The sequence below is a fragment of the Scyliorhinus torazame genome, chromosome 6, assembly GCF_047496885.1.
Source record: "Scyliorhinus torazame isolate Kashiwa2021f chromosome 6, sScyTor2.1, whole genome shotgun sequence".
Classification (NCBI taxonomy): Eukaryota; Metazoa; Chordata; class Chondrichthyes; order Carcharhiniformes; family Scyliorhinidae; genus Scyliorhinus; species Scyliorhinus torazame.
This window is the reverse complement of record NC_092712.1, coordinates 95,692,048-95,708,313: the sequence shown is the minus strand read 5'-3', so window position 1 is coordinate 95,708,313 and position 16,266 is coordinate 95,692,048. Positions and strand designations below refer to the sequence as shown.

Genomic DNA, 16,266 nt, shown 5'->3' with positions numbered 1-16,266 from the left:
GTTGCCCCCCCCCCCCCCCCCCCTCCCCCCAGCGCCCCAGCCCCTGCCGAGCACTGGGATGGCAAGCCCAGCGTCCCCAGACTCTTTGCCTGTGAGCATAGATGGCTACTCCCCTCCTCGGCTCCACACAGAAGCCCTTCCATCAGGTTCACATTTTTCAAAAGGAGTACCAATCGGCATCAGCGTGAGCACTTGCTGGGGGGGCCAGTTAATGACAGGAGGCCGTTGGATGACAGATGGCTCGGGTTAATTGTATGGAAATTGGGCTTAAGTGGTGATGATTGGTTTTCTCGCCACCCTCCGGTGAGATTCCGAATTCGCCTACGGGAGTGGGCCGGTTGCATCACAAGCTGTTTGGCGCCTAGCGCGGTTCCCGTTTTGGGCCTCTCCTGCTATTCACCGGCCTCATTACGCTTGAGCACGAGCGTAACGAGTCCGGAAGATCGTGCCCTAAGTCTCTCAACCGGAGAATCTCGATTGTATGTTGAGTTGATGGAGGATATATTTTCTTTTTTTAATTAATTTTCGAGTGTTGCTGGCTAGGTCAACATTTATTGCCCATTCTTAATTGCCATTGTGAAAGTAGTGGGTAGTGGGGAGCTGCTTTCTTCAACTCCCCGTTATCCACGTTGTCTGGGTGCACCTTCAAGGAGTTCCTGGAATTCGATCCAACGACAGTAAAGGAACAGCGATATAGTTCCATGTCAGGATGGAGTGAGGTTTGGAGGGCACCTTGCAGGGGCTCTTATCCTTCTAGGTCATGCTTGTCCAACGTGTGGCCCAAAGGCTGGCCCTAGAAGCTCCTCTACGCGGCCCAAGGAGCCAGTTTTCAAAATGTTAATCAAACGGGTAAGCTTGAATGGAAAAATCTGCATGGAGATCCTCAAATCAAAGGCCTTTCTTTCCCATGTTTTCTGCTGATAGGCTCACTAGTGGGATGGAAGCAATTTGTGATTGGTGGAGCAGTGAACGCCAACAGCGGTGAGTTAGGGTTTGCCAAGCCAAATTCTGGGAAACCGAAGTGCAGTGTCCAGAGTGCCGGGGAGCCATGGAACAGGGCCTGGGGAGCAGAGGGTGAGAAGCAGAAGGCTGTGACGCGCAGGAGCAGTGCCCAAGGCCCAGATGTCCAAAACAGATGGACTGGGTAGGAATGTGAGTCAGCCAGAGCAGGGCTCAGGCATACTGGAGCAGAACAGGGCCCACTGATGTCTGAGTGAGTGACTAGAGACTGTGAGAGAGAGCGTGAGGGAGGAGAGAGAGTCTGAGGGAAGAGCGTATGGGAGAAAGAATAGTGTGAGAGTTGGGTACAGAGTGTGAGCTGGGCCAGTGATTGTGGGGGAACAGAGGGTGTGAGGTGGCAGAGAGTGTGAGGGGTGAGAGTGGGAAAGGGTGCAAGAATGTGAGGGAGGTGAGAGTTTGGGGATTTAAATGTGTGACGAGGGGGCAGAGGATTTGAGGAAGTAGAGAGTGTGAGGGGGGTGGTTAGAGAATAAGTGGGGGGGGGTTAGAGCGTGTGCATGGGGGTTAGAGCAGTCATTTTCAAACTCAGGGGCGCGACTCATGGGTGGGGCATTGCAGGTGTCGGGAGGGTTGTGGGGCCATCAGTTGCAACTTTCACGAACGTGGGTGAAGTGTCCAACCGCTGCGACTGGCTTTTAAAAATGCCGACCGCGACGGGCTTTCAGAATGCTGGCTGTTCTGTGCATGTGTGCCCCCTCAGTAGTGCGCAGGCCCGGAGCCCAGTGAGGCAGACTGTCAGCGCAATGACCCAGGAGCAGATTATTTTTAAAGATCGGTGGAGTGTTCTCTCCAGAAGGGCAGCAGAGAGCAAGTCACGCTCCCCGTACACTGACGTCATGTGTTTTGGCCGCAAGAGAGATTCCTCCAATTTGTAGCTGCCAACAGTGCTGGTGTGAGCTCCAGGGACTTTGGTGAACAACCCATGAAGAAGAAGCTGAAATCAGAAACAGCAGGATAAAGATGATTCCTTGAGGTATGGGTGTATTAATTCATAGAATCATATAATCCCTACAGTGCAAAATGAACACTCCACCCATGTCCAACTCCCTCATCCCTGCAAACCCATAACCTAACCTGCACATCCCTGGACACTAAGGGACAATTTATCATGGCCAATCCATCTCCCTGTACATCTTTGAACTGTGGGAGGAAACTGGAGCACCTGGAGAAAACACCTGCAAACATGGGGAGAACGTACAAATTCCACACAGTCAATGACTCAAGGCCGAAATTGAACCCGGGTCCTTGACGCTGTGAGGCAGCAGTGCTAACCACTGTGCCGCCGTGCAAATAGAAATCAGGATGCAAAGCTCATATGCAGGGAAGTACTGGCAAATGAAGATTAAAATCCTCAAAAACTTCAAAGGCATTTGAAGACTAAACTTGGTAAGTTCGAGGACAAACCTCTTCATTTTTTTCAATGGATGCAGTGAGAACTTAAATCATCAGCTGAAGTCCTGAGCAGAAATGTAACTTGAAATGATAAAGCAAGTGAGATTGTGAGGACCAAGCAAGCTCACCTGTTACATTGAAGGTCAGCGAAAATGGTGGGTCGTGAAGTTCGGGTGCCGCGGGTCGCGACGGTCGGCTGGCATGGGTCACGAATGTCAGCCAGCATGGGTCGCAAAAGTCAGCTGGCGTGAGTCCCGAAGGTTGGCCGGTGGTAAAAATGGGTCCTGGGAGGAGGTGGCTGGTGGGGTGTGAGCCAGCGTGGGTGCGCATGGAGGCGGCTTCTTGTAAGGGCACAAGTCTGGGGGCATTGGTAACGGCGCCTCTGCCGTTCCCGCCGGCGCGGTACTCCACCAGTCCAGTGGTAGTGGCGGCCCTGAGAGTCTGGGGGCAGTGAAGGAGACATGTGGGAGCAGAGGGGGCGTCGGTGTGGTCCCCAATCTGCGATAATCACCGGTTTACCCCAGGGAGGATGGACGGGGGCTTCTGAATTTGACAGAGAGCGGGGATTGAGAGGATGGGGGACTTGTTTATAGAAGGAAGCTTCCAGAGTATGAGGGCGCTGGAATAGAAGTTTGCATTGGCGGGGGGATATGAATTCCGATATTTACAGGTACGGGACTTTTTGCGGAAGCAGGTACCAACCTTCCCACTCCTGCCGCTAAGGGGGATTCAGGATAGGGTGGTTTCTAGAGGATGGATAGGGGAGGGGAGCGTCTCAGACATATATAGAGAGCTTATGGGGTCGGAAGAGATGCAGACCGAGGAGCTGAACTGAAAGTGGGAGAAGGAGCTGGGGTGAGAGATAGAGGAGGGCCTTTGGGCGGACGCGTTGGGTAGGATCAACGCGACCGCAACATGTGCCAGGCTCAGCCTGATCAAATTTAAGGTTGTTCACCGGGCTCACATGACAGTGGCCCGGATGAGCAGATTCTTTGGGGTGGAGGACAGGTGTGCGAAGTATGCGGGGGGGGGGGGGGGGGGCCAGCGAACCATGTCCACATGTTCTGGGCATGTCCAAAACTGAGGTGGTTTTGGCAGGGGTTTGCCGACGCCATGTCCACGGTATTAAATACGAGGGTGGCAATGAGTCCAGAGGTGGTGATTTTTGGCGTGTCGCAGGTTCCGGGAATCCAGGAGGAGAAAGAGGTGGACATTCTGGCCTTTGCTTCCCTGGTAGCCCGGAGGCGCATATTACTGGCACGGAGGGACTCAAAGCCCCCAAAATCGGAGACCTGGCTTTCGGACATGGCTGGCTTTCTCTGCCTGGAGAAAATTAAGTTCGCCATGAGAGGGTCTCTGTTAGGGTTCGCCCGGAGGTGGCAACTATTCGTCGACTTCCTCGCAGAGAATTAATCGTCAGCAGAAGGGGGGATGGGGAAGAGGGGGTTAGGTTAGCGTAGATTAGGGGGGTAAGCAATGGTAGGACCTGTGGGAGAGGGAGGCGGTATTTGCACTATGTTTATATTTTCCTTGTTATGTACATTGTTGATTTTGTTGCTGTTACAATGCCAAAGAAACACCTCAATAAAAAGTTTTTTTTTAAATGTGTCCTGGGCAAAAAAAGTTTGAAAAACACTGGGTTAGAGAGGGTGAAGGGATGGGTAGAGAGTATGACGGGATGGATGGAGAGTGTGAGGTGGTGAGTAAAAATTGTGAGGGGACGAGAGGTAATGTGATGGAGATGAGAGTTTGGGGATTTAAGAGTGTGAGGAGGTGTAAGAGTATGTGTGAGGTGGTGAGAGTGAGGTGGTGAGAGGGGATAGAGTACAAGGTAAGTTAGAGCGTGAGGGTTGCGTGTGAGGGGGCAGAATGTGTCCATAAGTCGGGCTCACTGCCAGAATCAGTGTTATCATTCACCTTACCCATACACACCATCATGCACTCTCATCCACTCTCACCCTGAACTGGGAGTGAACCAGAAACGCACCCTCACCTATTGCACGTGAATACTTTGCTTTCGTTGTTTTTGTGCTCAGCAAATTGCTTCCTTTCATACCCTCAGTTATTTTTTGAAATTCATCTTTAATACTGTACCAAACTATCTTTCTAAAATTTGTTCTTCAGCCTCTTCATTTAGAATAATTTCAAAATGTGGCCCACCCCACACAAAAAGGTGGGACAAGCCTATTCCAGGTGTTAGCGGTCACGGGTTTGGAAGGTGCTGTCGAAGGAGTCTCGGCAACCATCTTGTTCATGGTACACACTGTTGCTACTGTGTTTTGGTGGTAGAAGGAGTAAATGTTGGAGGTGGTCAATGAGGTGCCAATCAAGTGGGCTGCTTTGTCCTGGATAGTGTTGAGCTTCTTGAGTGTTGTTGGAGCTGCACTCATCCTGGCAAGTGGAGAGTATTCCATTACACCCCTGACTTGTGCCTTGTACAAGCTCTGAGAAATCAGGAGGTGTATTACTCACTGCAGAATTTCTCATTCATAATCTTTATTGTCACAAGTAGGCTTACATTAACACTGCAATGAAGTTAGTGTGAAAAGCCCCTGGTCACCACATTCCGGGTAAATTGAGGGAGAATTCAGAATTCTTTGGGGACTTGTGGGAGGAAACCGGAGCACCAGGAGGAAACCCAGGTAGACATGGGGAGAACATGCAGAGTCCGCACAGACAGGTACCCAAGCTTGGAGTCGAACCTGGGACCCTGCCGCTTTGAAGCAACAGTGCTAAAATTTCCCCCCCCCCCCCAAGAGTTGCAACGGCAATGCATGAAGATGAAGTGGTGATAGTTGCCCGAATTGAACCCACCAGAGGCCAGTATTGCCAAGGAACCGCAGGCCAAAGGATGGGGGCTTGAGGGAATGGGAGGGTGGACAACAAAAAGGGAAGGGAGTGCTCCTCCTATATTGAAGCCAGGTCGCTTGATCAGCTGCAGACTACCTTTGAAAGGGGGAGCCCCCTGGGAGCTCACTAGCAAACCCTTACAGGCTTCCTGTGTGGTGACTGCCCTGCCTGCCCTGGTTGAATACCAGTGGCAGTGGAATGAGGCCCTTAAATACATGAGTCGGATGGGAATTGAGGGATTGGACCCTGGACGTGCAAACGGTTTTAGGTTAGACCGACATCATGATCGGCGCAGGCTTGGAGGGTCGAAGAGCCTGTTCCTGTGCTGTACTATTCTTTGTTCTTGTTCTTTGTTCTTTAAATGGGCATTCATTGCCTACTTAAGAGCCTCAATTAGCAAGAGGGTAGGAAGACCATCCATGGGATTTTCCACCCTGAACTTAATAGGAACAGAGGCAAGAACTCCCTTGCTGTTGTCCACCCTCCCATTCCCTAAAGCCCCCAAGAACAGAGGCGTCTCCATCCGCAACGCTCCTGCCTGATTAAGTGCCCTCATATCACCAAACTCACTGTGGGGGAGGGCATTTAATCCCACCCTTTGTTTCTAAAATAGATTGTAGCTGAGCAGTTTAAATGCCAATATTTTCTGGGGCAAATCTATTTTTAGTTTTCCAACTGATATTAATGTAATTTATTTAATATTTTACAGCCATCTAAAGTTTGTTAGATTTAAGGGAAATGTGCTTTAAAAATTCGCTTGTCATAGTCAAATTCTGTCCAATCATTTATTTTACTTGTTATTGCTTGTAAAACTAAACAAAACAATAGGCCTTTAAATTGTGAAATTCTTACAATTCTGAGTATTAAAGTTATTGATAGTAATTTTCATTATACAATTTTGATTAGACATATTAATAAGCATTTCTTACATTCTCAGAGATTGTCATTTACTACTTTAATTTCCCAACTTCAGCTCAACAACGTATGTTAGAAGAATATAAATCACTCCATAATAGATCAGATCTGCTTTTATACGACTTATTAGTTTTGGACAATGCTAGTGAATGGTAGTGGTTTATGCACTGCTGGACTTGAATCACCTTACATTACAATTGAACAGCTTATCTCATTGTATTCTTTCTTTAACAACAATATCTTACCACATTGTTGAGAAATACATAAAGCCGAGAGTTCAGTAACATCATTTTTATTAAGATTACAAGCATAAAGTAAGGATATTTTTATGGAACAAGCTCAGTGTCACCATATGGTAGTTTACTGCACTGTAGATTTTTTTTTGTTACGTCACTGTTAAATGTTCCACTCATACTTGAAGACTGAAGCAGCATTTGACATGTGACGTCATGAAGAATAACCACAACCTGCTGACCTCACTCACTGGGAAATGATTACCACTAATATCCAATTAATTATATACGCTAGAAATTTCCTCAGGGAATTCCCACTCTTCTGCCATAATTTTGACAAAAGTTTGAAGGAAAGTGGTTGTGTATAAATGAGTTTTTGCCGAAGTTATGGTTGTTGAGAGGGAGAAGCCCCGATGATGGTGCTGACAGGTGAACAGCTTTTTAAAAAAAAATTGCATAGCACTGTATCTAAATATCTTTGTTGTACTGCTATTTCACAGCTTGTTTATAGTGTGGCAAATCCAAATTCCTTCTTCTAAATAGAAACAGTTAATACTGGAATATCCATAGGATAGCACAATTGCTTCACAGCTCCAGGGTCAAAGGTTCGATTCCGGCTTGGGTCACTGACTGTGCGGAGTCTGTACATCCTCCCCGTGTGTGCGTGGGTTTCCTCCGGGTGCTCCGGTTTCCTCCCACAGTCCAAAGATGTGCAGATTAGGTGGATTGGCCATGATAAATTGCCCTTAGTGTTGGGTGGGGTTACTGGGTTATGGGGATAGGGTGGAGGTGTTGACCTTGGGTAGAGTGCTCTTTCCAAGAGCCGGTACAGACTCGATGGGCCGAATGGCCTCCTTCTGCACTGTAAATTCTATGATAATCTATGATAATCTGCAGAGAGAAAAATAGTAATGTTTCAGGTCGATGGCTTATTGCCAGTATGTTGATTTTACTCCAAATTTCTTATTATTGGTATCAAAGAGGGAAAGGCAAGATCAAATTTTTGAAATATACCATTAATCAAAATCATATATTTTCAACAACAGATGAAAACACCTAAGGCAGAATTTTCCAATTTGCGCACTAAGTGCCACGGCGGGTGTGAAAACTGGCAGGTTTCCTGCCAGCTTCAATGGCGGGTTTTCATAACATATCGGGCTGGATTCTCCAAAAATGGGGCTATGTCCCCACGCCGGCATAAAAACGCTGGGGTTTCACGCCAGACTTTCCATATGCAAATTTACAGTGATTCTCCTACCTGCAGGGCCCCGGTTCTCGCAGCTCTGTCTGCACTTCCGGTTGGGAGCCATGGTGGACTCAAACCGCGGACCGACATTGACAATTGGCCGCCCATGAGCGCCCCCCCCGGTGCTCGATCCCCCCTCCCCCCACCAGGGCGGCTGCAGACTCAGATTCCCAACTGGCAATACATGGTTAGAACCACGGCATCGTGAACTCGGCAGTTTTGCCCGGAAAATCGCTGGGGGAGCCTCTGTAACTATAAATCCCTCAGATTATTTTTTCATTATTTTGCTGTCTAAATATCAGTTGACTAGTTAATTGGGATATACCTCACTGGTGCTCACAATGTTTCAGAAAAATTATTAAGTAAATTGAAATTATCGGGTAATCCAACTGGAAAATATTTGAGATGATATAAAATTTTAATGAAAAAGTCTGATTTTAAATATTATCTTTTGTTCACTGAAGGGCTCTTTGCCTAATTATATCAAGGTTGTTATAGATGTGCAACATTCCTCAAACATGGACAAAAGGGCTGAATGCTAGAGGTGAGGTGAGAGTGACTGCTCTTGAAATTAAGGCAGCATTTGATCGAGTATGGCAGCAAGGAGCCCTAGCTAAACTGGAATCAATGGGAATAAGGGAAAAGCTCTCCGCTGGTTGGAGTCATACCTGGCACAACGAAAGATGGTTGAGGTGATTGGAGGTCAATCATCTCAACTCCATGACATCAATGCAGGAGTTCCTCAAGATAGTGTCCTAGACCCAGCCATCGTCAGCTGCTTCATCAGTGACCTCTTCCATCATACGTCAGAAGTGGGGATGTTTGCTGATGACTGCACAATGTTCAGCACCATTCGCAACTCCTCAGATAATGAAGCAGTCCATGTCCAAATGCAGTAAGACCTGGGCTATCCAGGCTTGGATTGACAAGTGGCAAGCTCATTCGAGCCACACAAGTGCCAGGAAATGACCATCTCCTACAAGAGAGGATCTAATCACCGCCTCTTGACATTGCATAACCATCGCTGAATCCCCCACAATCAACAACCTGGGGGGTTACCATTGATCAGAAAATGAACTGGACTAGCCGCATTAATACTGTGGCTACCAGGGCAGGTCAAAGGCCAGGAATCCTACAGCAAGTAACTCACCTCCTGACCCCCCAAAGACTGTCCAACCGTCTACAGGCACAAGTCAGGAGTGGAATGGAATACTCTCCACTTGCCTGGATGAGTGCAGCTCCAACAACACTCAAGACGTTGGACACCATCCAGGACAAAGCAGCCCGCTTAATTGCTCCCCCTTCCACAAATATTCAAACCCTCAACCACTGACGATAAGTGGCAGCCATGTGTACCATCTACAAGATGCACAACAGTAACTCACCAAGGTTCCTGAGATAGCACCTTCCAAACATACAACCACTACCATCAGAAGGTCAAGAACAGCAGATACCCACCACCTGGAGGTTCCCCTCCAAGTCACTCACCACCCTGACTTGGAAATATATTGCCATTCCTTCACTGTCGCTGGGGCAACATCATAGAACTCCCTCCCTAACAGCACAGTGGGTGTACCAACACCACAACGACTACAGCGGTTCAAGAAGGCAGCTCACCACCACTTTCTGAAGGGCAACTAGGGACGGGCAACAAATGCTGGCATAACCAGCAACGCCCACATCCCATAAATGAATTAAAAAAGTAACCTCCGATGTTCTCACATTCTATGAATAATGATAGTATTTTTTTTTTTAATAAATATTTTATTGAAAATTTTTGGTCAACCAACACAGTACATTGTGCATCCTTTACACAACATTATAACAATACAGATAACAATGACCTTTTTTATATAAACAAAAAACAAAAAATAAATAAATATTAAATAACAAAAATGAAAACTAGCCCTAATTGGCAACTGCCTTGTCACAGGCTACACCCCCCCCGTCCCCCCCCCCCCGTCCCCATCCCTCCCCCTCCCCCCCCACCCCCAAATCCTGGGCTGCTGCTGCTGCCTTCTTTTTCCCCCCACTATCTTTCCGCAAGATATTCGACGAACGGTTGCCACCGCCTGGTGAACCCTTGAGCCGACCCCCTTAGGACGAACTTAATCCGCTCTAGCTTTATGAACCCCGCCATGTCATTTATCCAGGTCTCCACCCCTGGGGGCTTGGCTTCTTTCCACATTAGCAATATCCTGCGCCGGGCTACTAGGGACGCAAAGGCCAAAACATCGGCCTCTCTCGCCTCCTGCACTCCCGGCTCTTGTGCAACCCCAAATATAGCCAACCCCCAGCTTGGTTCGACCCGGACTCCTACTACTTTTGAAAGCGCCTTTGTCACCCCCACCCAAAACCCCTGTAGTGCCGGGCATGACCAAAACATATGGGTATGATTCGCTGGGCTTCTCGAGCACCTCGCACACCTATCCTCCACCCCAAAAAATTTACTGAGCCGTGTTCCAGTCATATGTGCCCTGTGTAATACCTTAAACTGAATCAGGCTTAGCCTGGCACACGAGGACGACGAGTTTACCCTGTTTAGGGCATCTGCCCACAGCCCCTCCTCGATCTCCTCCCCTAGCTCTTCTTCCCATTTCCCTTTTAGTTCATCCACCATAGTCTCCCCTTCGTCCCTCATTTCCCTATATATATCCGACACCTTACCACCCCCCACCCATTTCTTTGAGATGACTTTGTCCTGTACCTCTTGTGTCGGGAGCTGCGGGAATTCCCTCACCTGTTGCCTCGCAAAAGCCCTCAATTGCATGTACCTGAATGCATTCCCTTGGGGCAACCCATATTTCTCGGTCAGCGCTCCCAGACTTGCGAACTTCCCATCCACAAATAGATCTTTCAGTTGCGTTATTCCTGCTCTTTGCCACATTCCATATCCCCCATCCATTCCCCCCGGGGCAAACCTATGGTTGTTTCTTATCGGGGACCCCCCCAATGCTCCGGTCTTTCCCCTATGTCGTCTCCACTGCCCCCAAATCTTCAGTGTAGCTACCACCACCGGGCTCGTGGTGTAGTTCCTCGGTGAGAACGGCAATGGGGCTGTCACCGTAGCCTGCAGGCTGGTTCCCCTACAGGACGCCCTCTCTAATCTCTTCCATGCCGCTCCCTCCTCCTCTCCCATCCACTTACTCACCATTGAAATATTAGCGGCCCAATAGTACTCACTTAGGCTCGGTAGTGCCAGCCCCCCCCTATCCCTACTACGCTGTAAGAGTCCCTTCCTCACTCTCGGAGTCTTCCCGGCCCAAACAAAACCCATGATGCTCTTTTCTATCCTTTTAAAAAAGCCTTCGTGATCACCACCGGGAGGCACTGAAACACAAAGAGGAATCTCGGGAGGACCACCATCTTAACCGCCTGCACCCTCCCTGCCATTGACAGTGCTACCATATCCCATCTCTTGAAATCTTCCTCCATCTGTTCCACCAACCGCGTTAAATTTAGCCTGTGCAATGTGCCCCAATTCTTAGCTATCTGGATCCCCAGGTAACGAAAGTCTCTTGTTACCTTCCTCAACGGTAGGTCTTCTATTTCTCTACTCTGCTCCCCTGGATGCACCACAAACAGCTCACTCTTCCCCATGTTCAATTTATACCCTGAAAAATCCCCAAACTCCCCAAGTATCCGCATTATTTCTGGCATCCCCTCCGCCGGATCCGCCACATATAGTAGCAAATCATCCGCATATAAAGATACCCGGTGTTCTTCTCCTCCCCTAAGTATTCCTCTCCATCTCTTGGAACCCCTCAGCGCTATCGCCAGGGGCTCAATCGCCAGTGCAAACAGTAATGGGGACAGAGGACATCCCTGCCTTGTCCCTCTATGGAGCCGAAAATATGCCGATCCCCGTCCATTCGTGACCACACTCGCCACTGGGGCCCTATACAATAGCTGCACCCATCTAACATACCCCTCTCCAAAACCAAATCTCCTCAACACCTCCCACAAATAATCCCATTCCACTCTATCAAATGCTTTCTCGGCATCCATCGCCACTACTATCTCTGTTTCACCCTCTGGTGGGGCCATCATCATTACCCCTAACAACCTCCGTATATTCGTGTTCAGCTGTCTCCCCTTCACAAACCCAGTTTGGTCCTCGTGAACCACCCCCGGGACACATTCCTCTATTCTCATTGCCATTACCTTGGCCAGGACCTTGGCATCCACATTTAGGAGGGAAATTGGTCTGTAGGACCCGCATTGTAGCGGGTCCTTTTCCTTCTTTAAGAGAAGCGATATCGTTGCTTCAGACATAGTCGGGGGCAGTTGTCCCCTTTCCTTTGCCTCGTTAAAGGTCCTCGTCAGTACCGGGGCGAGCAAGTCCAAATATTTTCTGTAAAATTCAACTGGGAATCCGTCCGGTCCCGGGGCCTTTCCCGTCTGCATGTTCCTAATTCCTTTCACCACTTCTTCTACCTTGATCTGTGCTCCCAGTCCCACCCTTTCCTGCTCTTTCACCTTGGGAATTTCCAGCCGATCCAAAACGTCCATCATTCTCTCCCTCCCATCCGGGGGTTGAGCTTCATATAATTTTTTATAAAATGTCTTGAACACTTCATTCACTCTCTCCGCTCCCCGCTCCATCTCTCCTTCCTCATCCCTCACTCCCCCTATTTCCCTCGCTGCTCCCCTTTTCCTCAATTGGTGTGCCAGCAATCTGCTCGCCTTCTCCCCATATTCATATTGTACACCCTGCGCCTTCCTCCATTGTGCCTCTGCAGTGCCTGTAGTCAGCAAGTCAAATTCCACATGCAGCCTTTGCCTTTCCCTGTACAATCCCTCCTCCGGTGCTTCCGCATATTGTCTGTCCACCCTCAAAAGTTCTTGCAGCAACCGCTCCCGTTCCTTACTCTCCTGCTTCCCTTTATGTGCCCTTATTGATATCAGCTCCCCCCTAACCACCGCCTTCAACGCCTCCCAGACCACTCCCACCTGAACCTCCCCATTGTCATTGAGTTCCAAGTACTTTTCAATACATCCCCTCACCCTTAGGCACACCCCCTCATCCGCCATTAGTCCCATGTCCATTCTCCAGGGTGGGCGCCCTCCTGTTTCCTCCCCTATCTCCAAGTCTACCCAGTGTGGGGCATGATCCGAAATGGCTATAGCCGTATATTCCGTTCCCCTCACCTTCGGGATCAATGCCCTACCCAACACAAAAAGTCTATGCGCGAATAGACTTTATGGACATAGGAGAAAAACGAGAACTCCTTACTCCTAGGTCTACTGAATCTCCACGGGTCCACACCTCCCATCTGCTCCATAAAATCCTTAAGCACCTTGGCTGCGGCCGGCCTCCTACCAGTCCTGGACTTCGACCTATCCAGCCCTGGTTCCAACACCGTGTTAAAGTCTCCCCCCATTATCAGCTTTCCCGTCTCTAGGTCCGGGATGCGTCCTAGTATTCGCCTCATAAAGTTGGCATCATCCCAGTTCGGGGCATACACGTTTACCAAAACCACCATCTCTCCCTGTAATTTGCCACTCACCATCACGTATCTGCCCCCGTTATCCGCCACTATAGTCTTTGCCTCGAACATTACCCGCTTCCCCACTAATATAGCCACCCCCCTGTTTTTCGCATCCAGCCCCGAATGGAACACCTGCCCCACCCATCCTTTGCGCAGCCTAACCTGGTCTATCAGTTTCAGGTGCGTTTCCTGTAACATAACCACATCTGCTTTAAGTTTCTTAAGGTGTGCGAGTACTCGTGCCCTCTTTATCGGCCCGTTGAGCCCTCTCACGTTCCACGTGATCAGCCGGTTAGCCATCATCTTTTTCCAGCTTCTCCCCCAGTTCCCACGCAGCTGTATCTCCCCCAGGCGGTGCCCCCCCGCCCATCCTCTCCCGTACCCACTCCCCCCTTTCCCCAGCAGTAGCAACCCAGTAATTCCCCCCTCCCACCCCCCCCCGCTAGACCCCCCGCTAGCGTAATTACTCCCCCCATGTTGCTCCCAGAAGTCAGCAAACTCTGGCTGACCTCGGCTTCCCCCCGTGACCACGGCTCGCACCGTGCGACGCCCCCTCCTTCCTGCTTCTCTATTCCCGCCATAATTATCATAGCGCGGGAACCAAGCCCGCGCTTCTCCCTTGGCCCCGCCTCCCATGGCCAACGCCCCATCTCCTCTCCCTCCCCACCTCCCCCCATCACCACCTGTGGGAGAAAGAAAAGTTACCATACCGCAGGATTAGAACATAAAACCCCTCTTCGCCCCCCACATTCGCCCCACCACTTTGTCCAAACGTTCTTTTTCATAATCCACTCATTCCAGTTTTTCTTCTACAATAAAAGTCCACGCTTCATCCGCCGTCTCAAAGTAGTGGTGCCTCCCTTGATATGTGACCCACAGTCTTGCCGGTTGCAGCATTCCAAATTTTATCTTCCTTTTATGAAGTACCGCCTTGGCCCGATTAAAGCTCGCCCTCCTTCTCGCCACCTCCGCACTCCAGTCTTGATAAACGCGGATCACCGCGTTCTCCCATTTACTGCACCGAGTTTTCTTCGCCCATCTAAGGACCATTTCTCTATCCTTAAAACGGAGGAATCTCACCACTATGGCTCTGGGAGTTTCTCCTGCTCTCGATCCTCGCACCATAACTCGGTACGCTCCCTCCACCTCCAACGGACCCGTCGGGGCCTCCGCTCCCATTAACGAGTGCAGCATCGTGCTCACATATGCCCCGACGTCCGCCCCCTCCACACCTTCAGGAAGGCCAAGAATCCTCAGGTTGTTCCTCCTTGCGTTGTTTTCCAGTGCCTCCAACCTCTCCACACATCGTTTCTGATGTGCCTCCTGTATCTCCGACTTCACTACCAGGCCCTGTATATCGTTCTCATTCTCGGCTGCTTTCGCCTTCACGACCCGAAGCTCCTGCTCCTGGGTCTTTTGTTCCTCTTTAAGCCCTTCGATCGCCTGTAGTATCGGGGCCAACAACTCTTTCTTCATTTCCTTTTTTATCTCCTCCACGCAGCATTTCAAGAACTCTTGTTGTTCAGGGCCCCATATGAAACTGCCACCTTCCGACGCCATCTTGGTTTTTGCTTGCCTTCCTTGCCGTTGTTCCAAAGGATCCGCTGCAATCCGGCCACTTTCCTCTCCTTTTTCCATCCGTGTCCAGGGGGAACACCCTTCTGGTTTACCGCACGGTGTTTTTAGCCGTTAAAATTGCCGTTGGGGCTCCTATCAAGAGCCCAAAAGTCCGTTCCACCGGGAGCTGCCGAAACGTGCGACTTAGCTGGTCATCGCCGCACCCGGAAGTCTGAATAATGATAGTAGACAGTTATCTGAGACGAACAGTGCAAAATTGAAGTATTTAGCTTAATTGTAGTGTTGTATTGATACATTTGTATTAGAATCAAGAAACTTAATAAAAGATAATAAATAATTGAAGCCCTCCTAATTTTCCTATAGTCATTGGTGATTCAGGTTAGATCGTAGTAGTGGATATTTTATCTACATTTTGTCTGCTTAGATACCAATGAGAAGGCATAAGTCTTACTTCACAACAGAGAAAAACAACAGTATTTTTTTCCTTTAGAATATCAATAGAGTGACAGAAACAATGCAATGTTATTTTAACAAGAATCTATGGACAGTAATAGATGAAATCGGTTGTTTTAATTTGAGATGTTATTTGCGATCTTACTGATAGAATCTGACTAACCGCCTTTTTTTTTTTCCCCCCTCTAGCTGTCTCAGCTTATTGTTAATACAGGAGGTGTGGCTGCTGTCATTGATTATATCGGTGAATCTAAAAGTAATGTCAGGCTGCCTGGTATTATGATGCTTGGTTATGTGGCTGCTCACTCGGAGAACCTGGCAATGGCAGTGATTGTCTCCAAGGTTAGAGCCTTGTTCATTATCTGTGTATTACCATTACAATGAGGCCGTAGAAAAAGGACCATAAATTAATCTAGCTGCAAAGCATATTGGAGTGCAGTGGTATATTGATTTGTTGGTTAGTACTCCCAGAAGATTTGAGGTTGCAGATGTAAATTCTACGTTACTCATTATTTCATTTCTTTCTATTTCAGGAAGAAGGAGCTTTTTATTTTCATTTTAATGCAGAATATGTCAAAGTAAATCTTGATTATGACTTTTAATTTAAATACTTTAATTATGGTAATTTGCGCTGTGAATAAAAAGTGATACAGTCATCTTCAGGGCTTTTAGCTGGAGTGTTGTGACGTGATACTCAATTATATCCCTGTCCCCCTCCAACCCTGCCACCCCCAGGATTATTTCCTCATCTGACTACAAATGTAGCTCCCATTACCAGATCAAGGTGCAGCATTCATGTAAATGTTTGCCACTCTATTAGAGAAAGTTTTCACTATTAGAAAGAGATTTTATCTCTCTCACATTTGCTCTCCCTTCCCTTCTCCGCCCTAATTTAGTATCTTGTCTGTATTCATCCAGTTCCTTTTGATAGTCCAGCCAAGATCAAATGTATATTATATCATGGGTGCAAACATGCCTACTACTTAATAGGATGTTAATACAGCAATCTGCAATAACGTCTGAATGAAATAATGGGAGCAATTCTCTGGCTGCATTGTGCGTGGTGCACCTCCCACTATGCTGGGTG

At 48.6% G+C, this 16,266-nt stretch overlaps 1 protein-coding gene across 2 annotated transcripts in view; it reads left to right on the top strand.

Moving 5' to 3' along the window:
• The window catches only part of spag6 (sperm associated antigen 6), a 430,527-nt gene that overhangs the window by 284,498 nt on the left and 129,763 nt on the right, over window positions 1–16,266 (top strand). For both annotated transcript variants that reach the window (XM_072508503.1, XM_072508502.1), the window contains exon 7: window positions 15,369–15,521. In XM_072508503.1, the coding sequence (XP_072364604.1) occupies window positions 15,369–15,521 (153 nt within the window). The remainder of the gene's footprint in view (window positions 1–15,368; window positions 15,522–16,266) is intronic.